Genomic DNA, 26,048 nt, shown 5'->3' with positions numbered 1-26,048 from the left:
ACTCATCCATATTAATTAAAATCAGAGGGAAATAAAATAGTTTTAAAATATATTCGTTAGATTTTAAAATTATATGTAGAATGAATTTTTTATGCAGAATACATGCATGCTGGTCTTGTAAACTGGTGAAGCAAGCACTATTTTGATCTGTAAAATATTGTTTATTCCCATGATTAAATTTGTAATCAACTGAGGAAGCATACATAATTTGTTTCTCTTGAATAAATGAGAGCTAATTTGGGGACTTGGACTGTTTCTTACCTTGCACCTAGTGGTTTTAGTGCTGGAACTGTTCAACCCAGAATTACTTACAATGCTTCTTTACAGTAAGGCTGAAAGAGCTTGTGGGAGTGATCCAGTCTGAGGTTAAAAGAGCGCTCGAGGGACTGAGAAAGAGACACTGAAATAGTAGATGCACTAATTTTAATTTTCCAGAATTCCCTAGATTCTGGAAAGGTCCCATTCAATTGGAAAATAGCGACTGTGACTCCACTATTCAAGAAAGGAGAGAGAGACAGCAGGAAACTACAGGCAAGTTAGCTTAACATCCATCATCGGGAAAACGCTGGAATGTTTTGTTAAGGTTATAGCAGGGCACTTTGAAAATCAAGCAGAGTCACCATGGTTTTGTGTAGGGGAAATCATGTTTGACTAATTTATTGGAGTTCTTTAAAAAAGTAACAAGCAATGTGGATAAAGGAGAACCTGTGGATGTGCTGTATTAGATTTCAGGAAAGCATTTGACTGGGTGTGTCAACAAAAGTTATTATGCAAAAATCTCTTGCTCATGGTGTAGGAGGTTACATATTAGTATGGATAGCAGATTGGTTAGTTTTTAAAAATATATATATTTTATTCAATTTTTGGCCAACCATAACAGTACATTGTGTATCTTTTACACAAAAATATAACAATATAAATAACAATGGCCAGTTTTTTAAACAAGAAATAAATAATATATAAACAACATCAAAATTAAAAAAACAAAACTAAATGGCAACTGCCTTGTCCCAAATAAATACTCCAAAAATACAATTCAGCAGTCCAGTATACAATTACCTATAACAACAACCTATACTTATACACTAACATCCCTGAGAGTCCTTCTGGTTCCTCCCCCCCCCCCCCCCGGGTTGCCGCTGCTGTCTTCTTCTTTTCCATTCCCTCTATCTTTCTGTGAGGTATTCGACGAACGGTTGCCACCGCCTGGTGAACCCTTGAGCTGATCCCCTTAGGACGAACTTAATCCGTTCCAGCTTTATAAACCCTGCCATGTCATTTATCCAGGTCTCTACACCCGGGGGCCTGGCTTCCTTCCACATCAACAGTATCCTGCGCCGGGCTACTAGGGACGCAAAGGCCAAAACATCAGCCTCTTTCGCCTCCTGCACTCCCGGCTCTTCTGCAACCCCGAATATAGCCAACCCCCAGCTTGTTTTGACCTGGACCCCCACCACCTTCGAAAGCACCTTTGCCACCCCCATCCAAAACCCCTGTAGTGCCGGACATGACCAGAACATGTGGGTGTGATTCGCTGGGCTTCTCGAGCATCTCGCACACCTATCCTCTACTCCAAAAAATTTACTGAGCCGTGCTCCAGTCATATGCGCCCTGTGTAACACCTTAAATTGTATCAGGCTTAGCCTGGCACACGAGGACTATGAGTTTACCCTACTTAGGGCATCAGCCCACAGCCCCTCCTCAATCCCCTCCTCCAGCTCTTCCCATTTCCCTTTCAGCTCATCTACCATAATCTCCCCCTCGTCCCTCATTTCCCTATATATGTCTGATACCTTACCGTCCCCCACCCATGTCTTTGAGGTCACTCTGTCCTGCACCTCCTGCGTCGGGAGCTGCGGGAATTCCCTCACCTGTTGCCTCGCAAAAGCCCTCAGTTGCATATACCGGAATGCATTCCCTTGGGGCAACCCATATTTTTCGGTCAGCGCTCCCAGACTTGCAAACGTCCCATCTACAAACAGATCTCTCAATTGTACTACTCCAGCTCTTTGCCATGCTCCAAACCCCACATCCATTCTCCCCGGAACAAACCTATGGTTATTCCTTATCGGGGACCACACTGAGGCTCCCGTCTTTCCCCTATGCCGTCTCCACTGCCCCCAAATTTTCAGAGTAGCCACCACCACCAGGCTTGTGGTGTATTTCTTCGGTGAGAACGGCAACGGCACCGTCACCATAGCTTGTAGGCTAGTCCCCCTGCAGGACGCCCTCTCCAATCTCTTCCACGCCGCTCCCTCCTCTTCTCCCATCCACTTACATACCATTGAGATATTGGCGGCCCAGTAGTACTCACTTAGGCTCGGTAGTGCCAGCCCCCCCCCTATCCCTACTACGCTGCAAAAATCCCTTCCTCACTCTCGGGGTCTTCCCGGCCCACACACAACTCATGATACTCTTCTCAATCCTTTTGAAAAAAGCCTTCGTGATCACCACCGGGAGGCACTGGAACACAAAAAGGAATCTCAGGAGGACCACCATTTTAACCGCCTGCACCCTACCTGCCAATGACAGGGACACCATGCCCCATCTCTTGAAGTCTTCCTCCATCTGTTCCACCAACCGCGTTAAATTTAACCTATGCAATGTACCCCAATTCTTGGCTATCTGGATCCCCAAGTAGCGAAAGTCCCTTGTTACCTTCCTCAGCGGTAAGTCCTCTATTTCTCTGCTCTGCTCCCCTGGATGCACCACAAACAACTCACTTTTCCCCATGTTCAGTTTATATCCTGAAAATTCTCCAAACTCCCCAAGTATCCGCATTATCTCTGGCATCCCCTCCGCCGGGTCCGCCACATACAACAACAAATCGTCCGCATACAGAGATACCCGGTGTTCTTCTCCTCCCCTGAGTACTCCCCTCCACTTCCTGGAACCCCTCAATGCTATTGCCAGGGGCTCAATCGCCAGTGCAAACAATAATGGGGACAGAGGACATCCCTGCCTCGTCCCTCTATGGAGCCGAAAATACGCAGACCCCCGTCCATTCGTGACCACGCTCGCCATCGGGGCCCTATACAGCAGCTGTACCCATCTAATATACTCATCTCCAAAGCCAAATCTCCTCAACACCTCCCACAAATACTCCCACTCCACTCTATCAAATGCTTTCTCGGCATCCATCGCCACCACTATCTCCGCTTCCCCCTCTGGTGGGGGCATCATCATTACCCCTAGCAGCCTCCGTATATTCGTATTCAGCTGTCTCCCCTTCACAAACCCAGTTTGGTCCTCATGGACCACCCCCTGGACACAATCCTCTATCCTCATTGCCATTACCTTGGCCAGAATCTTAGTGTCTACGTTCAGGAGGGAAATAGGCCTATAGGACCCGCATTGCAGTGGGTCTTTTTCCTTCTTTAGGAGAAGCGATATCGTTGCCTCTGACATAGTCGGGGGCAGCTGTCCCCTTTCCCTCGCCTCATTAAAGGTTCTCATCAGTAGCGGGGCGAGCAAGTCCACATATTTCCTGTAAAATTCAACTGGGAATCCATCCGGTCCCGGGGCCTTCCCCGCCTGCATGCTCCTAATTCCTTTCACTACTTCCTCCATTTCGATCTGTGCTCCCAGTCCCACCCTCTCCTGCTCCTCCACCTTAGGAAATTCCAGCTGGTCCAGAAAACACATCATTCTCTCCTTCCCATCCGGGGGCTGAGCTTCATATAATCTTTCATAGAATGCCTTGAACACTCCATTCACTCTCTCCGCTCCCCGCTCCATCTCTCCCTCCTCATCCCTCACTCCCCCTATTTCCCTCGCTGCTCCCCTTTTCCTCAATTGGTGGGCCAGCAACCTGCTCACCTTCTCCCCATATTCGTACTGTACACCCTGTGCCTTCCTCCATTGTGCCTCTGCAGTACCCGTTGTCAGCAAATCAAATTCTACGTGTAGCCTTTGCCTTTCCCTGTACAGTCCCTCCTCCGGTGCTTCCGCATATTGCCTGTCCACCCTTAGAAGTTCTTGCAGCAACCGCTCCCGTTCCCTAATCTCCTGCTTTCCTTTATGTGCCCTGATTGATATCAGCTCCCCTCTAACCACTGCCTTCAGCGCCTCCCAGACCACTCACACCAGGACCTCCCCATTATCATTGAGTTCCAAGTACTTTTCAATACACCCCCTCACCCTTAGACACACCCCCTCATCCGCCATTAGTCCCATGTCCATTCTCCAGGGTGGACGCCGTTCTTTTTCCTCCCCTATCTCCAAGTGCACCCAGTGTGGAGCGTGATCCGAAATAGCTATAGCCGTATACTCAGTCCCCCTCACCTTCGGCATCAACGCCCTCCCCAAAACAAAAAAGTCTATTCGCGAATAAACTTTGTGGACATAGGAGAAAAACGAAAACTCCTTACTCCTAGGTCTGCTAAATCTCCATGGGTCTACTCTTCCCATCTGCTCCATAAAGTCTTTAAGCACCTTGGCTGCTGCCGGCCTCCTTCCAGTCCTGGACCTCGATCTGTCCAGCCCTGGTTCCAGACCGTGTTAAAATCTCCACCCATTACCAACTTCCCCACCTCTAGGTCCGGGATACGTCCTAACATGCGCCTCATAAAGTTGGCATCATCCCAGTTCGGGGCATATACGTTCACTAAGACCACCGCCTCCCCCTGTAATTTGCCACTCACCATCACGTATCTGCCCCCACTATCCGCCACTATGGTCTTTGCCTCAAACATTACCCGCTTCCCCACTAGTATAGCCACCCCCCTGTTTTTCGCATCTAGCCCCGAATGAAACACTTGCCCCACCCATCCTTTGCGTAGTCTAACCTGGTCTGTCAGTTTCAAATGCGCCTCCTGTAACATAACCACATCTGCCTTAAGTTTCTTAAGGTGTGCGAGTACCCGTGCCCTCTTTATCGGCCCGTTCAGCCCTCTCACATTCCACGTGATCAGCCGGGTTGGGGGGCTCTTTACCCCCCCCCCCCCCTTGTCAATTAGCCATCCCCTTTTATCCAGCTCCTCACCCGGTTCCCACGCAGCTGTGTCCCCCCAGGCGGTGCCCTTCCGCCCTGCCCACCCCACCCCATACCAGCTCCCCCTCTCCCCAGCAGCAGCGACCCAGTAAATCCCCCCCCCCCCCCCCGCTAGATCCCCCACTAGCTTAGTTACACCCCCCATGTTGCTCCCAGAAGTCAGCAAACTCTGGCCGACCTCGGCTTCCCCCCGTGACCTCGGCTCGCACCGTGCGACGCCCCCTCCTTCCTGCTTCCCTATTCCGGCCATAATTATCATAGCGCGGGGACAAAGCCCGCGCTTCCCTTTTGGCCCCGCCCCCAATGGCCAACGCCCCCAGCTCCTCCACCTCCCTTCCTCCCTCCCCCACAACCTGTGGAAGAGAGAAAAGTTACCGGGTCGCAGGATTAACAACATAAAAATCATCTCTTCCCCCCCCTCTTCGCCCCCCATATTCGCCCCTCCACTTTGTCTCAAACGTTCTTTTTTAATAACCCGCTTATTCCAATTTCTCTTCAACAATAAATGTCCACGCCTCATCCGCCGTTTTAAAGTAGTGGTGCTTCCCTTGATATGTGACCCATAGTCTTGCCGGCTGCAGCATTCCAAATTTAATCTTTTTATGAAGCACCGCCTTGGCCCGATTAAAGCTCGCCCTCCTTCTCGCCACCTCCGCACTCCAGTCTTGATATACGCGGATCACCGTGTTCTCCCACCTACTGCTCCGAGTTTTCTTTGCCCATCTGAGGACCATCTCGCTGTCCTTAAAACGGAGGAATCTCACCACTATGGCTCTGGGAATTTCTCCTGCTCTCGGTCCTCGCGCCATCACTCGGTATGCTCCCTCCACCTCCCAACGGACCTGTCGGGGCCTCCGCTCCCATTAACGAGTGTAGCATCGTGCTCACATATGCACCGACGTCCGCCCCTTCTGCACCTTCAGGAAGACCAAGAATCCTTAAATTCTTCCTCCTCGCATTATTCTCCAGCACCTCCAGCCTTTCCACACATTGTTTATGGTGTACCTCGTGCATCTCCGTCTTCACCACCAGGCCCTGTTTATCGTCCTCGTTCTCGGCAGCCTTTGCCTTCACGACCCGAAGCTCCCGCTTCTGGATCTTTTGCTCATCTTTTAGCCCTTCAATCGCCTGTAATATCGGGGCCAACAGCTCCTTCTTCATCTCCTTTTTAAGCTCTTCCATGCAGCGTTTCAAAAACTCGTTGTTCAGGGCCCCATATTAAACTGCCACCTTCCGACGCCATCTTGGTTTTTGCTTGCCTTCCTTGCCGCTGCTCTAAAGGATCCACCACAATACGGCCACTTTCCTCTCCTTTTTCCATCCGTATCCAGGGGGGATTCCCTTCTGGTTTACCGCACAGTGCTTTTAGCCGTTAAAATTGCCGTTGGGGCTCTTATTAAGAGCCCAAAAGTCCGTTCCACCGGGAGCTGCCGAAACGTGCGACTTAGCTGGTCATCGCCGCACCCGGAAGTCCCCAGATTGGTTAGTTAACCAGAAACAAAGTAGGCATCAAGGGGTAATCTTAGATTGAGAAGATGGCGTGCCAAAGGGATCAGTGCTGGGACCTCAGTTATTTACAATCTACACCAATAACTTGGATCAAGGGACCAAATGAATGCTGCTAAATTTGCTGATGACAGAAAGACAGATAGAAAAGGAAGTTGTGAAAAGGGCATAAGGTGCCTGCAAAGGGATATCGGTGGGTTAAGTAGACAAAAAATTGGCAGATGGAGTAGAATGTGGGAAAATGTGAAATTGTCCACTTTTGTTGGAAGAACAGGAAAGCAGCATATTATTTCAGTGGAGAGAAATTGCAGAACTCTGTGGTACAGATGGATATGGGTGTCCTGGTAAATTAATCATAATGTTTGTATGCTACAGCAAGTGATTAGGAAGGCAAATGGAATGTTATTGCAAGATGAATGGAGTATAGAAGTAGGATGTTTTACTGCATTGTACAGGCTGCTGGTGAGACCACATCTGAAGTACGGTGTAGAGTTTTGGTTTATTTAAGAAAGTCTACATGTAGCCTGAATGGACTTCAGTAAAGTTTTGGACAAGGTCCCGCATGGGAGACGGCAAATTGAATTCAAAATTGACTCAGTGGCAGGAGGCTTGGGGTGATGATCGAAGGTCGTTTTTGTGACTGAAAGTCTGTGTCCAGTGGCATAGGTCCCTTGCTGTTTGTAATGTACATTAATGCCTTAGACATGAAAATAGGAGCTATGATCTGTAAGTTTGCCGATGACCCAAAAATTGGTGGTGTGGTAAATAGCGAGAAGGAAAGCCTTGGATTACAGGACGATATCGATGGGCTGGTCAGATGGACAGAACAATGGCAAATGGAATTTAACCCTTTGGGCGGCACGGTGGCACAGTGATTAGCTCCAGGGACCTAAGTTCGATTCCGGCCTCGGGTGACTCTGGAGTTTGCATGTTCTCTTTGTGTCGTCCTCGTGTCTGCATGGTGTTCCTCCAGGTGCTCGGGTTTCCTCCCTCAGGCCAAATATGTGCAGGTTATGTGGATTGGCCATGCTAAATTGCCCCTTAGTGTCCAAAAGGTATGGGGGGGGGGCTGGTTACTGGGTTACGGAGATAGGGTGGAGGTGTGGGCTTAAGTAGGGTGCTCTTTGCAAGGGCCGGTGCAGACTCAATGGGCCAAGTGGCTTCCTACACTGTAAATTCTACGATCTAAAAGTGAGATGATGCATTTTGGGTGGACTAACAAGGCAAAGGAATGCATAACGAATGGCAGGGTGCTAGGAAATACAGAGGCCTTGGAGTGCATGTCATAAATCCCTAAAGGCAGGTAGATAAGGTGGTTCAGAAGGCATATGGGATACTTGCCTTTATTAGCCGAGGCATAGAATACAGGAGCAGGGAGGTTATGATGGAGCTGTATAAAATGCGTGTTTGGCCACAGCTGGAGTGTTGTGTGCATTCTAGTTGCCACACTATTGGAAGGATGTGATTGCACGAGAAAGGGTGCAAAGGTGATTTACTGGGATGTTACCTGGTCTGGAGCGTTTCAGCTATGAGGAGGGGCTGGTTAGGCTATTGTTGTTTTCCTTAAAACCAAGAACGCGAAGGATGGATATGATCAAAAATTATGTACAAACTGAAGGGCCACAGATGGAGTAGATAGGAAGACACCTTTCCCCATAGTAGAGTAATTAATAACCAGGGGGCATAGATTTTGGGTAGTTGACAGGAGATTTAGAAGGAAAAACGTTTTCACCCAGAGGGTGGTGGGAATCTTGAACTTACTGCCTGAAAGGGTGGTAGAGGAGTGAACATTTATGAAGAATTTAGATGAGCACCATGGCATCCAAGACTACGGACCAAGTGCTGGAAAATGGGATGAGAATAGATAGGTACTTGATGGCCAGCGCAGACACGATGGGCGGAAGGGCCTCTTTTGATGCTGCAAAACTCTGTCTCCACGAAAAGGAATGCAAATACGTTTGAAGCAATTTGGAGAAGGTTCAGTCAACTGATGATTGGGATGGGGGGAGGTTATCATATGCGGAAAGGTTGGACAGGCTGTGCCTGAATCCATTGGAGTTCAGAGGTGACCTTATTGAAACACAAGTTCCTGAGGTGACTGGACATGGTGGATATTGAAAGAATGCTCCCCCTTATGGGAGAGACTAAAACTAGGAGATACAGTTTAAAAATAAGTGATCTTCCATTTAAGATAAGAGATGAGAATTATTTCTGAGGTTGGTGCATCCCTGGGTCATTCCCAGAGAGTGAAGGAGGCAAAAGATTTTAATGCAGAGGTACATGGATTTTTGATTATCAGGGTTGGGAATTGAGGCTACAGTCAGAGTAGCCATGATTTTATTGAATGGCGAAGCAGAAGCAGGCGCAAGGGGCTGAATGACCTCCTAATTCATTGTTCATATGCAAAAGAGTTAGAAAGAATAATCCAAATGATACTGGGTAAGTCTAGATCAATGTCTTAAAGGAGAATTATCTCCAATAATTGTGTATGTGCCTGCATACGACTGTAATGTATTCGGCAGAGAAAGGGTTAATGTTGAACTAAAGAATCACTGCCCACAGCATGATTTATAGATTCACATGGTAATAGACTGATAGAACAGTAAAGGTAACTACAATGGTATGTTGCATCAGCTGGCTATGAAAGACAGTGGACAGGCAATGGCAGGCATTCACGGAACAAATAGGTAAACTCTAAAAGTTGTTTATTCCTATTTGGCTCAAGAGTAGAAAGGGAACTGTGGCCAAACCATAACTGGGGAAAATTAAAGTTAGTATTAGATTCAAAGAAGAGGCATACAAATTAGCGCGAAAAAGCAATAGACCTGAGGATTGGGAACAGTTTAATATTCAGCATGGCGGATCAAGGGATTGATTAAGAAGGGGAAATACAAGCTAGTGGGGAACATAAAAGTTTACTGTAGAAGTTTCTATAGGTATGTAAAGAGAAAATGATTAATACAAATGAATGTAGGCCCCTTGCAGTCAGTAATGGGGGAGCAAAGTAATGGCTGAAGAACTAAATTTGTACTTTGCTTCTGTCTTCAAAAGGGAAGACATGAATAATCTGCCGGAAGTCCTGAGAAACACAAGTTTGTGAGGCACTGAAGGAAATTAGTATTAGTGAAGAAATGATTTTGGGTAAATTAATGGGATTAAAAGTGGATAAATCTCCAGGGTCTGATAATCTTCATCCAGAGTAATTAAGGAAGTGTTCCTCAAAATAGTGGATTCATTGGTGGTCATTTTCCAAAATTCATTGTACTCTGAAATGGTTCCTACAGATTGGAGGGTAGCTAATATAACCCTGCTATTCAAAAAGCAAGATAGAGAGAAAACTGGGAAGTTGCTAGAGCCCACTATCAAGGATTTCATAGAGCATAGAAAGCAGTGGTATAATCAGACAAAGTCAACATGGATTTACACAAGGGAAATCATACTTGACAAATCTACCAGTATTCTTTTAAGATGTAACTAGTAGAGTTGACCAGGGAGAGCCGGTGGATGTGGTTTATTTAGACTTTCAGAAGGCTTTGGACAAGGTCTCACGCAGCAGATTGCTATGCAAAGCATGGGATTGCGGGTAATGTCTTGAAGTAGATAGAAAGCTGGTTAGCAGATAGAAAGCAAAAGGTTGGAATAAATGGATCTTTTTCTGATTAGCAGGCAGTGACTAGTGGGGTACCAGAGGGATCGGTGCTAGGACCCCAACTGTTCACATTATATATTAATGATTTGAACGCAGGAACGTCATGTATTTCCAAATTTGCAGATGATACCAATGTTGGAGGGGAGGATGAGCTGTGAGGAGGAAGCAGAGATGCTTCAGTGGAATTTGGGACAGGCTGAGTGAGTAGCAGTTACATGTAGATAAATGTGAGGTTATCCACATTGGTTGCAAAAATAGAAAGACAGATTATTATTTGAATGGATGTAAACTGAGAGAGGTGGATACTCAGCAAAACCTTGGTTTCCTCGTGCATCAGTCACTGAAAGTAAGCACACAGACACAGTAGGCAGTAAAGAAGGCAAATGGTATGTTGGCCTTCATAGCGAGAGGATTTGAGAATAGGAACGTTTTACTGCAATTGTACTGGCCATTGGTGAAGCCATATCTGGACTATTTTGTGAAGTTTTGGTGTCCTTATCTGAATCAGGATGTTCTTGCTGTGGAAGGAGTGCAGCGATACTTTTACCAAGCTAATTCCTGGGATGCCGAGACTAAATCGGCTAGGATTATATTAATTGGAGTTTAGAAGAGTGAAAAGGATCTCCTTGAAACTTACACAATTCTAATAGGATTAGACATAGTAGATTCAGAAAGAATGTTCCCGATGGTGGGGGAGTCCTGAACTAGGGGTCATAGTTTGAGGATAAGGGATAAACCTTTTAGGACTGAAGTGAGGAGAAATTTCTTCACCCAGTGGTGAACCTGTGGAATTCACTGCTACAGATAGTAGTTGAGGCCAAAATGTGTAATTTCAAAAAGGAATTGGATAGAACTCTTGTGGCTAAATGAATCGAGGGATATGGGGGGAAAGGCAGGTTCAGGGTATTGAACTTTATGATCAGCCATGATCATAATGAATGGTGGAGCAGGCTTGAAAGGTTGAATGACCTGCTTCTATTTTCTATGTCTGTTTCTTTGTACCTCTCGAAGGAACCAAATTGCATGTAGCAACACGATGCGTAACTGGGATCTGTACATAGTTTAAGATTAACAATAAATGGTTAATGTTAAACATGCAGGTCTCAAGCTCTCATTATGATTTGTGATGAATGTTACTGTATTTGAAATTGAGATATTCAGGGTGTTCTTTCTCCAAGACCGTCAAGACAATGCTTCCTTCTCTTCCTATACAATTCTGCCTTCCAATAAAACATACTAATCTTAATTACAGGAGGAATCAGTCTTTTCCTAATATGGGCTTGAAGAAGGAATAGCATTTTCTCTAGAAGTAGCCTCCCCCCCATGTGTGGTCAATTGTTGTAATAGACTTGGATTTAGATCTGTCTGCAACTTTCCCTTCCTGCACAGCAGGGTAGAAATAAATACAGTACAAAACTATGTAGCAACTATTTTAGCTGGAATTACCATGGGATCCACAACTCTGCTCAAAATCAGAGTGCTTGGGTTGGAAACAGTCTGGCTCAATTTCCAACCATGACATTAATGAGGATGTCCATTAACAAAGATGTGGAGTTGGGAGTAGAGCAGTGCAAGGGTACTGGCTTCAGTAATGCTGAAGATATAAGTAAGGAAGAGGAGGAAGCAAAACATGGATTCGGGGGTGGCAGTAGGAAATTGCTGGAGGGGGAATTGGGATGCAGAATTCTGGTGTAGTAGAAATGGATGCAAAACTAAAGAGACTGAACATCTGTGACAAAACCACCTCCTCCTCCAGATACCATGTTCTTAAGAGGGTGTTGGTGACCATGGACTTCCATTGGATTGGTCCATAACTATGCGTGGCAAAGTACTACAGTGGTTTGCTGATGCCTTCTGTTGTATGGCTGACCAGGAAATTCTCCTGCTCTTACCAACTGCCATCAGGTGCATTGTAAAGATTGACAGGCTGAAAATCAATCTGATCATTTTATAAATACACTTTCCACGGCCATTAAGTCCTGAAGAGGGACTTAAAACTAGAGCTTCTGGCTCAAGAGGTAGGGACTCTATCGCTGTGCCAGAAGACCACCTCTGACAAACCTAAGCTTTTAGATCTACTAGTTATAGTTAAAAACTGACATCTCTAAAGTAGCAGTAATTTCCTTTTATAAGACTATACTTTTTTTATTACTGCATCATTGTGAAATATAACTATGTATTTTATAACGTAGGTGTTAGTTAAATTCTTTACCATTGCACTAAAAAGATGCAACTTATTCTGTTAATGTCTGACATTTTTTTTGAATCAATGAACCTGTCATTTAAACAAACATTCTAAGTCAATGGTCTAATGGGAGTCTTGTGTATTTTGATTGCACTGAATATGAAAATCATGAATTTCTTTACTGTCATACGAGCAAGTGCTGTGGATGTGCTACATACTTAACACCAGATTGGGAGAGGTAATCTTGGTGATGCAATGGATATGATGGATTAACCCTATGCCCAGCTCAGTATATCTTGAGTTGCATAAATCAGCTTAAATTTTGAATTACCTGTTTTTGCAAACCCTATTTTAATGTTGGTTAAGCACATGTTTGAATATCGATGAGCAGATAAATTTTGCTTCTAAATGGCATAGAATGTGGCTGAATTCTAATTGGAAGTTAACCCAGTTTGATCTGTTGACTGCAATGCATGAAATTAGTATTTTTAATATAACTTGAAGAATTGACATTCTGATCTGTTAAGCAAAACACAAGTAAAAACAACCCACTGACATAAAAAACAGGCTATTTACCTTCAAAGACTGGCACAACATTTATTTTGTAATTACTTATAGGTAGTTGGAAAGATGAGAATCTTTATTTTGAATGATGTCTCCACTTTCGCAGCACATTACTTTAAATGATCCATCATAGTAATGCTGAGGATCATTTATTTGGTAGGGTGTTTGTTTGGAGATATTTGTTTTATTATTGTCAGTGTTTAAAGTTTAGTTGCCTTGCTGGGCTATTAGTGGAGTTGCCGCATTCAATATAAAATCTGCTGTTATTACATTTCTGTTAAATATTGTACAAGGTACTCCATTTTGAATAATCTGACGAATCTCTTGTTTTCTGATAGGTGCTAGTTCTTGGGAACAAGCGAGACCTACCTGAGGCGTTGGATGAAAAAGAACTTATTGAAAAAATGTGAGTAGCTTTTATGCTTTCAGTCACATTTTCTGTTTTAACCTTAAATACAACTGCAATTACTTGCTCTTTAACGTTGGAGGAATCCCATGCCTGAAGACCGCCATTGGTGATGGGGCGGGGGGGATGAATTGGAGGCCTTAAAAGACTGATGGGTACAGGTTCGGAGTAAAATAGTAGTTCTGGCATCTCTATATCTTGATGTTGATTAAATAATTTGATAACTGAAGTTGTACAGTCAAGTTTGGCACAGAGATATATCAATGAAACTGCTATAACTAAAGATTGTCAGGCATGTAAATCAGGAGAAAGAGATGGTGATCATGTTGAATTGTCCAATGCTGAAGATATGATGTTGGAACCATGTAAGAACAGTCCCGTGAAAGTGAACGTTGGAGGAGGACACAAGTGTGCTACGATTTAAATGCCACAGAAAGATTAAAGTGAGTTAATGTGCTACAATCAGAATCACAAAACTTGGTGACTTTGATCAGGATCATGCCAGTGCAATGGGTTCAGTGGAAATTAGTTTCAAAAGCTTCCTACAGACAATGGTTTTTGAGATGAGTAGGAAACTAGGTAATACTATGCATTTTATGGACCTTGAAGAGATAATGGACGCGATTCAGTCAAAAAAAGATAACATCCGCCTTTGGGCACTTTTGGTAGGGTGTTTCTTGGCGGCTACAAGGCCGGGATTCACCCAGCTATTCAGCAGCACTTTGCCGGTTTTTAGGCCTCTGAGATTTTCCCTGCCGAGGTGCGATCCAGATCACGCCGGGAGGAGTGAGTCAGATGACTTGCGATAAGCCCTGCGCGGAACCCGATTTAGGGCTCTCACACGATTCATGCTTTGTGCCTGGATCCGTGCCTGTACAACACAATCGCTGAATTGTGCCCCATACGATTCAAAGGGGGGACACTGGTTAAGTGGGTAGGGGGATAATGGGATCAAAGATAGACAATTTGGGAGGGTTGGTGGTAGTTTGTTTGGGAGTGGCAAGGGAGTGGTTAACTGCTTCAAACAGGACTATGTCCTGTTTGAGGGCAGCACAGTAGCACAAGTGACTAGCACTGCGGCTTCACAGCGCCAGGGTCTCCGCTTCGATTCCCTGCTGGGTCACTGTCTGTGTGGAGTCTACACGTTCTCCCCCTGTCTGCGTGGGTTTCCTCCGGGTGCTCTGGTTTCCTCCCACAGTCCAAAGACGTGCAGGTTAGGTGGATTGGCCAAAGACATGCAGGTTAGGTGGATTGGCCATGATAAATTGCCCTTACTGACCAAAAATGTTCGGAGGGGTTATTGGGTTACGGGGATAGGGTGGAGGTGAGTCGGTGCAGACTCGATGGACATGGCCTCCCTCTGCACTGTATGTTCTGACTTCATGTTCTACTGCAAGGAATTTAGGTGCTACAAATTTGAATGGGGTCATTTAAGTTTGCAGTATAGATATCAAGAGGGCTGTTGAGTGTTGAAACTGCAGAATGATTTGGTGGTAGGTCAGAGATCGATGGGAAGAATTACAGACGAGGAGACGATGGCTGAGGTAGCTGTGGGGAGTCTTTGAGAAGACTTTTTTGTGCCATGGTGAGCAGCAATAGTGCATTTTCTTGTTGGTCAACGGGATAAGGAAGCAACCCAAGGTAATCTTATCAATGCTTGTATTATAAGTTCTCTGGTCTTGAGATGTTAGAGAGAAAGAGAAGGAGACTTTGGGTAAGCATTGAAGTATTCAAAGTGAACAGATCTAGGTGAAGGAATTACTGTGGGTTTGAGAATCTCCTGGGATTGAAGGGGCAACAAATGCAAAATTGGCTGAGTGAAGCAGGGATTAATGAACAGTTGTATTTCAGATTGGTGGAAGTATACAGTGGTGACCCTCAGGCCACTCTTCTTGATGTTTATTAATTACTTATATTTGCATAAACATAAAACACACAAAGGCAATAAATACTGATTCGACCCAATTCTGGGTACCGCATTCACGGTCTTGTTGAGGGTGCAAAAAGAGAATGGTATGTGGAGAGACTAGAGAAGCAGAGATCGCTCTCTGAGGTAGCTCAAAAGATGAAGGAGAGATTAATAGATATGTTCAAAATTATAAGGATTTTGACAGAGAAAATAAGGATATACTAGGCCACACGGAGTTGCAGTGCATTGTAATGCAGCCGCATCTTTCTTGCCCGACCTTCTGGCTCATGCCGGGTGAGGAAAGTGTGATGCAACAGATTCCCGAGACCGTCTGACGAGTCCAGTAGAGCTAGATGAAAGGAAGACACTCCACCTCCCCTTTTTTACGTCGCTGGCTGGCATTAAACACGTAGGTTTACAGATCCAGCCAGTTGGAGAAGCCAGGAACGAGGTAAGTCAGTAAGATGAGGGAGGGGGAGTTGTTAGAACAATAGTTACCCAGGTATTAGAAGTGGTTTTAATTCTTCTAACTCTTTCTGGTGAACTCTTCCTGTGAGCCCCATCCAAAGACTGCAATTTAAATCAGAGTAAAGGGTGGTTCCCAATGCAGAACCATTGCCCATCGGAAGGACTCCCCAGGAAATTCCCATGCATTCGTTGCTTGAGGATTTCCGGGAGGTGACCCTCCCCTCCCCCCTCACCCTGCCACCGAAAAACATGCCAGAGATCGGGAGTTACGAGCCACTGTTTTTAGTAGCAGATGGCTTGGTAACCAGAGGGGACACACTTAATGTAATTGCAAAAAAAAAAAGGTTTTCTTTTAGTCAGAAATGAAAGCACTGTTTTTAAAAAAAAAAAAAAAAGAGTACCCAATTAATTTTTTTTCCAATTAAGGGGCAATTTATCGTGGCCAATCAACCTAGCCTGTACATCTTTGGGTTGTGGGGGCGAAACCACGCAAACATGGGGAGAATGTACAAACTCCAGTGACCCAGAGCCGGGATCGAACCTGGGACCTCGGCGCCGTGCTGCCATGAAAGCACAGTTTAAAATATTTTAATGAATCTTCAGTTTTTAAAAAAAAATGTGTTCAAATTGCAACAGTGAACTTCAAGGAAATATAATCAGACAAGTAATTTTAACTAAACCTCTTATGGACTGACCTCATTAACACCCTGTATGCTTCATCCGATAGCAGTGCTTATGTAGTTACATTGTATATGTTGTGTTGCCCTATTATGTATTTTCTTTTATTCCCTTTTCTTCTCATGTACTTAATGATCTGTTGAGCTGTTCGCAGAAAAATACTTTTCACTGTACCTTGGTACACGTGACAATAAACAAATCCAATCCAAATCCAATCCAACCTATAGACTGTAATCACTGATAGTGACCATACAAATATTTGTACTCTGTTCCTTGTGCAAGGATTATTCTGATCAGTTGACAAACTGAATCTCAATGGTGAACTTTCTCATTGAAGCCATTTTCTTCTTTGTTAATTATAAAACAACTTGTTAATCAGACAGTAGTTTTGTAGATAAAAGTGTTTCGCAACTTGCTTTTTGGCTGTTTTCTGCAGCTCTGTGGGAATATTGTGGAATGCACAAATTCAAAATAAAAGCTTTCTGAAACACTTTCATTTCTTGGACAGAAAGCTGTTCGAATAATTCTGGCATTGTAATTGAGGCAACCCAGCACGGGGTTCGGCGCCTCCTAGTGGTGTCTCAAACTTGAGAGTCAATGCAGAATTTAGTGATCCTGAGATTTTTGATTGAAGAGCATCGATTTCCATTTACTGATCATTGAGAGTGTGTTCTGATATTCAGATTTGGCACATTTTGGAAAACTGTGCATTGAATTTTTAAGTTATATTTTAAAGATTTAGAAATAAAACATTTAGAAATAAAACATAGTGTGCAAACTTAGCAATAAAAGCATTCTACGTGAAAACTTTCTATTTTGCTAGGTGCCACTTGTTACCAAGCAGGCACTCCATTACCATGAAAATAATGAGCTGTTCATAGATTTAGAAATCTGGGACTATTCACTAAATGCGCTAAATGATGTTTCTCTGGTATTTGCAGTTCTTTAAATAGTATTTCTCTAATGTTATCCTGTGTGGAAGTGCAATTCTTTATGGCTTGCAGCAATTGACAATTGCTTACATTTTGTTCATCAAAAGAAAATCGAACATCTTTATTTGAAAGACACACCTCTCCTGATTTCCCCTTTGGCTTTGCATCCATTTTCTTAGACCATGAGGCATTTTTCTATGTTAAAGTTTCTAAATAAAAACAAATTAGTATGCTGGGTAGATCACTAGACCTGACCATTCCAAGCCACTTCTGCCTACCCTCCCATCTTCCACGATCCAATAACTTAAATGTATCCAAAATTCTGCTACCTGTGCCCTGTCTTGCTCCCATTCCTGTTTACATAACACCCACCATTGTGCTCAGTGACTTACATTGGCTCCCAATTGAGCAAAGCCTTAATTTTAAAATTCTCAATCATGTTTAAAATCCCCCCCCCCCCCCATCCTGTCCTAGCAATGTAGTAATGTAGGCTTACATTAAACTGCAATGAAGTTATTGTGAAAAATCCTCTAGTCGCACCACTCCAGCACCTGCTCGGGTATACTGAAGCAGAATTGAATGTCCAATTCACCTAACAAGCACGTCTTTCGAGACTTATGGGAGGAAACTCGAGCAGAGACGGATAGAACGTGCAGACTCCACACAGACAGTGACCCAAGCTAGGAATCTAACCAGGCCCCTGGTCCTGTGAAGCAACAGTACTAACCACTGTGCTACCGTGCCACCCATCCTCCAGCCGCACAACCCTCATACCTGCACTTTCCCAATTCTGGTTTCCCATGCATTCCTGACTTTTGATCCCTCCAGTATTGGTGGTTTGCTTTCAGCTGCCAAACCTGTAAGCTGTAAGAATCCCTGTCCTAAATCTCTCTGCTTTTTTGTCTCTTTCCTCTGAGACATTTCTTAAATCCAACCTTTTGACGAAGGTTTTGGTCATTTTCCCTAATATCTCCTTATGTGATTCAGTGTCAAATTTTGTTAACACTCCTGCAAAGCACATTGGAACATGTCATTATGTTGAAGGTGCTTATGTGAGTGCTAATTGTTGTAATGCATGCATGAAACTTATCATTGTTTTTATTTTCTGTGATAGCTGATTTGTGACATTTTAAATGTTTCTATTTGTCCCCCCCAGCTGAACAAATGTGTATAAGACAAATTGCATTAATTAGTGCTGCTGGGCTGAGGTTTTCTCTTGATTTCGAAATGACTCGCAGCCAAAACAGATTCTTATCCATTCCCCTTTTAAGAGCCCATTACTTTAATGAGAATTCCTTAAATGCATGTTGTGGAGTCGTGCATATATAATGAGCTTTAGAATTGGAAACATTTCACAATAAAACAGCAGAATATGTCCCATGGCGGATGGAACAAAATTAATTGTGCTGCTCTTTTTTGTCATTTTTAGCTCTATTAATTGTTTATCTCGTGAGGCTGCAGAAAAGAAAGCCAAGTTCAAATCATCTCACACAAAATTTAAATATTTGTTTTTGCATATCTCTAGGTAGCTTTTAAATAAATCTTGCTTTCATCCACATTTTTACTAAAGGTTTGTTTAAGCAGAGTTGTTTACCTATTAAACTGCAGTAAGAATTTTTTTAATTCTGGGAAGCTTCCGTGCATTTTCCACTTGCATGCCATTAGAATATATCCATTCAAGTTGAATTTTTCATGTGCACATTGCGGGTTGCATTATTAGCATATGGACATTTTTAAAAATATTACATTTTTCCTTTATTGTGATGTACTAGGAACCTGTCTGCTATCCAAGACCGAGAAATATGTTGCTACTCCATCTCCTGTAAGGAAAAGGATAACATAGGTAAGCTCTTGTGGACAAATTAAAGAAAAACAGTCGTGCATCAGGTAACTGAAAATAGACAATTCAATTGGAAATCAAACATTGGGTTAAGTCCTTTGATCAGCCTGGCTATTTACCATTCAGTATTGCGAGTAGCTGCAGTCCAGTTTTGCACTTCAGTCAGGCCATGGCTACGTTTTGCTTTCATGTATCAATTGCTTTCATGCACCAATTGCTTTCATGTACCGACCGTTTGGGGCATATACATTCCTGTGCAGATTTGGAAAAGATAGTGGGCCTGATAAATGGAGTGATAGATGAAATGGGCAAAAATACATTGTGTGCAGCAGTGCAGAAGGGACAGGTGTTTTTCCATTACAAACTATAAAGTAAAGACCCACAAAAGGTAATTGTAATGTGTATAAAAAAGAAATTTGTTCTCGTATCATAGAATCATAGAATTTACAGTGCAGAAGGAGGCCATTCGGCCCATCGAGTCTGCACCGGCTCCTGGAAATAGCACCCTACCCAAGCCCACACCTCCACCCCATCCCCATAACCCAGCAACCCCACCCAACACTAAGGACAATTTTGGACACTAAGGGCAATTTAGCATGGCCAATCCACCTAACCTGCACTCGTTGGACTCTGGGAGGAAACCGGAGCACCCGGAGGAAACCCATGCACACACGGGGAGAACGTGCAGACACCGCACAGACAGTGACCCAAGCCGGGAATCGAACCTGGGACCCTGGAGCTGTGAAGCAATTGTGCTAACCACTATGCTACCGTGCTGTCCTCCAAAGCTATTTGATTGGGTCGGGGTCTTGCTCTATCTCTAACAGTTTTGTTACAGTCCCTGTAAATAAAATAATCTGAAGTTGTATCCTTTAAATAGTCTGCCATTATTGCATGACCCACAGAGATAACAATTAGGTGTAAATTGGAGCAATTTGTAGAGAAAATCTCACCGTATAGGGCCGAGATGGCTGAAAATTGCTTCACCAATGGAGTGGTAGAAAAAACTGCACAGAAGACCAGAGTGTGAGGACTGAAGACAAGGTTTGAAATGTAAAATGGAAAGAGATTCTAGAAAGTCCTGGAGAGGTTAACTATAGGGAAGATGAAGTCGATCCTGTTGAAAAGCACGGGTCTTAGAGGGATAGTGTACAACAAAGGATGTCACTGGTATCTTTGATCAGTTTTACTGCATTAGATCCTTGCTGCAGATTGAAGAAAACAGAGGCTAGATCCAGAAGCTGAGAATAAGCAAGGACAGAGTTGCTGAAGCTGATTCAGTTACTTGAAGATGACATTGGTGAATTTACACCATGTAGACTGAGGTGAGGAGGCTCTGTGGGTGGGTGCCATTTTGGATGAAGACCATGCCCAAGGTACCTGGTTTTGTTGTGTGCTACTGTCAGCTGGGGATCAGGTTAGCTCCTAGGAAAGGATCTCCAATTCTTTGTGAGGAAGACGAGAATTTTGAAGGAGTCTGCCTGAGATTGATGACCTATTATGCTTTGTGGACTACCAAGCCGATTCATAAGATCTATCTTGGATGTACCGCAATTTGCCAGTTATTTGTGTTTAACTTCTTAATTCTGGGTTTCAGATGTATAGGTGAATATCTAAGATGGTATGTAGTGTTTACTTTGTTTGATTTTTGCATTGTAAAAATTCTTCTGTTTTAAACTGTGGCTTTATCTTTAAGTAAATATTGGGATTTCAGATTTCTTTTTTTAAAAAAGTTACTGTTCTCCACTGAGAATTTGTTCATAACTGATGCAAGACAGTTTGCCATTGACAGTCTAATGCTTTGAAGCCAGCAGAGTTTGTACGTTTATGACAAACTCAGCTGCTGCAATTCATTTGTGCTTTGAATCATGGAGGCACAGTTGGAAAATATTATTTTGTTTCATCAATTTGGAGTTGTAGTTTAAGCATAAACAATTGTACTATTCTATAACCTTGGAGAGGGCTGATGTCCAGCTACATTTTTTTGATGCAGAGCAGGCCCTGGCATTGAGAGCGTCTGGTGTTAACATACGGTCTTTTCACTAAGGATCTCTGCTTTATGTTTGATAAATTATGAAATACTGCTGCAGTTAACAGAGATATGCAGCAGGCATAAATCCTGCAAACAACATTGAGTTGAATATCTGACTGTTTAAATTAATGATTGCAGGAAGACTATTAGCTAGAACACGATAAGTCCCTGCTCTTCTTCAAATAATGAAATGGGATCTTTAATGTTCACTTAAATCAACAGAACAGTCAATAGCGATATAGGTTTACATTTAATCCCGAGCATAAGCCATTGATAAGACAGCAGTACTGCGATGTCAATCTATAATATGTGTTTTAACTCTGGGACTTGGATTAGTCTTGCACCTTTCTGACACAGGCAGGAGTGCGATCAACTAAGTTAATTTAGCGCAAGCCAATTTACTATTGTTTATCCAGTCCATTTTTTAGTCCTGGTTTGCCTTTAGTCTGTTGGTTAAAAAAAATCTGATTTATCTGCCCCTAACACATAGGGTTAAGGCATTCCACCATCAATCAAGAATAAAATTTGTCAACTACTGAAATCTCAAAGATGATAAAACAAGCTCCCGCTTTCTTGCAGATTTCCACAGCTCCCAGCAGTATTTCCAATTATTTTCACTAGTTACTTTGCAGGGTAGGCCAGAAGAGATCTTAAAACCCGAGATCATGCAAATTGAGTGTTTGCTATTTGAACAGTCCAACACCATTGGTGTCACGATTATTATTTTATCCTGTCTGTTATTGTCATGGTCAGTGCTGAATATAATGAACGATTTATCTTCCCATTGTCTAATCTACTGATCTTTCTCTATAGTGTTACGGACACCTGGTCAGTTCTCAACAATGACTAAGAGACTAGACCAGATGTCATAACTTTTTGAAGTTTTAAGATGGTGCAGCGAGAGTTCCAGGAGTGATAATATAAGAAATAGGTCTTGGTTATTTTATAAACAAACTTTATTAAAACAAAAGAAACAATATTAAAATTTTTACTTCAGCTCTAACACTAACATATTATATGCAGTTTCTTAACCTTAAAAGACTAGTTTCCATTAAGCAACCATGCAGCTTACACAGACAGGCCAAGGCAATACTTACATTTACTAAGCATTTTTTGTTCTGTTTGGGACATTTGTTCAGAAACCTTTGCAAAAGCTGCCTCGGGTGCAACTTTCATGACCCCTCTGGCTGATTTCCACAGCCTTCTGCCTGTAACTGTTCAGAACAGCCTTCTCCCTCTAAGCTCCACCTAGCCCCTTAAATAGAGGTTTTTCCCTCAGGTGGCCAGACTTGAATCCATTATCATTATCTTGGCTGTCTGATTTCCACTCCTGTTTGTTCAAAAAAACAAGAGCTTTGCTGTTTATATGCAACTAACCTTCCATTGATGGACAGATAGGTCATTAGACTCTCTGATGGCTGGTCAGATAGGAATGTCCTGAAGAAGAATGGATCGTGAGTTACTCACCCTTGCTGAACTTGGCCATCCTGTGTATTCCAATTAATGTGTTTATGTCTGAATGGGACAATGTAACTTATGCCAGGTGTGGGTGTATCCCTCTGATTCTGTGCAAGCAGGTCTGTCTCTTTCCCCCACCCCCCCCAGTCTGTTTCATTCCTAAATTGCCTGCTACATTGAGGGTGTCATTTCTAGATCCAATATCCAAACCTCTCCCTCGCGTGGCAATAGTGATTTTGCACCACTTGTCTTACAGATGAGGAATTATCTGCTGTTTAGAGGATGGCCTAGTCAGCAATGAGACACAGGTCATTGATGGATGAGAAGCACAATTAGAATCATATCTTTCAGATTCTGTGAGAAAACCAAAATTGATGAATGGCGAATTCTGAATCACCATCTCCATTTTGATCCTATAATGGCAGTGATGTATTCATTAAAGGTAGCATAGTTGTCATTGTACTAGTAATCCGAGCCGTGGACTAAAGATTCAGGAGCATGAATTAAAATTCTGTCACGGCTGCTGGGACTTTTTGAGTTCAATGAATTAAATAAATCTGGAATTTAAAAAAAAAAGAAGCTAATCTCGCTAATGGTGACCATGAAACGAATGAATTATTGTAAAAGAAAACTAGCTGGTTCACAAAAGAAAGAAATCTGCGACTGGCTTCAGAAACAGGAATGTGGTACTTTTAACAGCCTTTTGAAATGGCCAAACAAGCCAATTATAGGTGGGCAATAAATGCCAGTGACGCTTAAATCGCCTGAATGAACAGTAAAAGAGTCCAAGTGTTCTTTCCCGCTCTGGTCATTTCAGTTATTATTGCACGAGGGATGAATTAAACTCTTTGATCCTCTGCAGCTTATTTAATTTTCTTTTTATATGGAAAAAATAGCAGTGAAATATTTTTCTTTAGAAAGTCAGAGTAGACTGTATTGTAATGTTTTTGTACAGTTGGCTATTTATGTGCATTGATCAATGGATTGAATTCCAATTAATATATTACATTTTAACCCTCTATACATTGGCATGTCTGTTGGAAGAGGCTGAAAAATTTGAACACTGGGTACTGAAGAAATTTGTAGTTCAGAAGTAACCTTCAAACGTTAAAAAAAAATAGTTTATGTTTGGGATTTGCTCCTTGTGCTTTTAACATTGCACTTGCCTTTCAGTGACATTTTGTATTAAAAATCACTTTTTGTAAAATTTTATGCTGCTTTCACTTCTAATTATGTTTCTACAATTAATTTCAGATATAACACTACAGTGGCTCATTCAACACTCAAAGACCAAACGTAGCTGAGAGCAAGGATGTTCATTTCTTACTCGCCCAGGACCTGCCATAATTAACTCTGACCTCCTTCCCTGGAAAGAAAATTTAGAAAGCTGTCCAACAACACTGAGGTCAAATTGAAGTTTTTATCACGAGAGTGTACAATATTATTTTGCACTTTTTTTATGTTTTTATATAATTAAGCTGAGTTACTAAATCTGATCTTGTGAAACTTAACAATTTACCCACTGTCAATTTGAAAGGGGTTTTGTTATTGAATAAATGGGATGTTTTTATCTTTAATATGCATGCTTCTAAAGCCCCGTTGTAGGATGGAACTCATATCAAAAATCCACAGTTGTTGTTGAGGGAGCACATTTACATTCCATTGCATCAACTGAGCATACTCGGGGGATTCATGCAGTGGCCGAATTATTGAGCAAATATACATTTGTTTCATTACTCCACCTAACAAGCCTAGTCTTGCTATTTGCACCTAAATAATTGTGGGTAATCTAGAACTACCTGGCACAACGACTAACATATTTATATATAAAAAAGAAGCAGGTCATCTACAGAGAAGCCATATCTCTCGTACCTTTAATTGTGAGACATTTTAAATGTCAGTATATAAGATCCCAGTCGACGAATGTCTGTTACTGGTAAATGATTGAGCGAGAAGATATGTGGTCATTATATAATTGCCATATACAGTAAGGTGGTGAATGTTTTATTGATTCATTACAAAAAAACTTTCAAAACACCTCCAATTATCTTGGGATTCGCAATAGCAAACACCAGATATCTGGCTTTGAATTTGCACTCAACAAACATCTTAAGTGAATGTCATTTAGAAGATCTGCAACCCTAATTGGGGAAAACATCAGAGGGAGTGATATAGCCTTGAGTTCAAGTCTGGATGTTTAATTTTAACCTTCAATTGTGGATATTCTGTTACTCAAAGCCTGTTATTCAATTTGTCACTGCTAACAATGGCAAATGGTGGACTACAGAGGAACTCCATCTATAAAGTTGCAGTTTGGTATCTCTCTCTGTTATTTGGCATGTAAGATGTGCATTGCGACCTTGTAAAGGTCAGCACTATCACCAGTCCAGTGAAGTGGCTAGAACTAGTTTTCACTGATATCCTTACCACATAAAATAAATTGTGTTCATGCTTAATAGTTGAAATCTGATTGAAGGTTTTTTTTGATATGCATGTAATTTTTTTAAAGCACCGTTGAAGCATAGAAATCTACTCAGGATGGGGAAATGAGACAAGCTACTACTATCCACTTTTTACTTTTTCTTGCTTTTTTGCCTGCATGGTTCCTTAAGTGTTTAAACTGCTGCTGTATTAATAGCACATCCCTATAGTTGCACATTAAAGTTGTTTTACTTTTGACAGGTAACATAACAGGTGATGAGCTTTTTTTTTTTGTTGTGACTTGCCTTTTTTAATAAGTTTACAATCTGTTTTTAATTGCAGTTTTGTACGTACAGATTTAAACCAAATCGTTGAAATTTTTAAACATATAAATTTGTGATAAATATTGTACTAGATAGTAATTTGCTTACCTACTGGTACTTCGCTGTAAAAGCTAATGGTTAGCAGTGTTTGCGATTGTATAAGGAGAATAATGGACTAATAGCTTGTAGTATGTTCTCTTGAACTGTAACTAGTTTTAAGTGAATCCTTTATCTTGCAGTTTTAAGAAACAAATAAATAATTGAAGTTAATGCATACTGTGTCATATATAATAGCTTGTTGACTTATACAGTCAACTTGTCAAATAATTGTCCTGTGGGTGATTGATGTACTGTTGCTCTTGTCATATGATGAAGCTAATGCTGTAATAAATACATCCACACAAAAATCGTGCCCTTTCTTGTACTTTCACACATAAAAAGCATTGGTTTTATTTTCTTTGCATTGTACGCAACATTTTGGGTCAAAGTAGCAGAATTTTATTAACAGAGTTGGTCTAAATTTAAACACTTCAGATGCATTAAGGTGGCATGGTAGCACAGTGATTAACACTGTTGCTTCACACCCAGGTTCAATTCCCGCTTGGATCACTGTCTGTGCTGAGTCTGCGCGTTCTCCCTGTGTCTGCGTGTTTCCTCCAGGTGCTCCGGTTTCCTCCCATAGTC

General features: G+C 42.4%; 1 protein-coding gene across 1 annotated transcript in view; it reads left to right on the top strand.

The window, feature by feature from the left end:
• The window catches only part of LOC140393860 (ADP-ribosylation factor-like protein 8A), a 73,928-nt gene extending 48,157 nt beyond the window's left edge, over positions 1-25,771 (top strand). Inside the window, exons 6-8 of the mRNA XM_072480394.1 lie at positions 13,236-13,303; positions 19,063-19,133; positions 23,875-25,771. Of these exons, the coding sequence (XP_072336495.1) occupies positions 13,236-13,303; positions 19,063-19,133; positions 23,875-23,924 (189 nt within the window). The 3' untranslated portion in view covers positions 23,925-25,771. The remainder of the gene's footprint in view (positions 1-13,235; positions 13,304-19,062; positions 19,134-23,874) is intronic.
• Positions 25,772-26,048: the final 277 nt, after the last annotated feature.

This window comes from Scyliorhinus torazame, chromosome 17 (assembly GCF_047496885.1).
Source record: "Scyliorhinus torazame isolate Kashiwa2021f chromosome 17, sScyTor2.1, whole genome shotgun sequence".
Lineage (NCBI taxonomy): Eukaryota > Metazoa > Chordata > Chondrichthyes > Carcharhiniformes > Scyliorhinidae > Scyliorhinus > Scyliorhinus torazame.
Note: the sequence above shows the minus strand (reverse complement) of the source record. Positions and strands in the feature narration are given on the sequence as shown.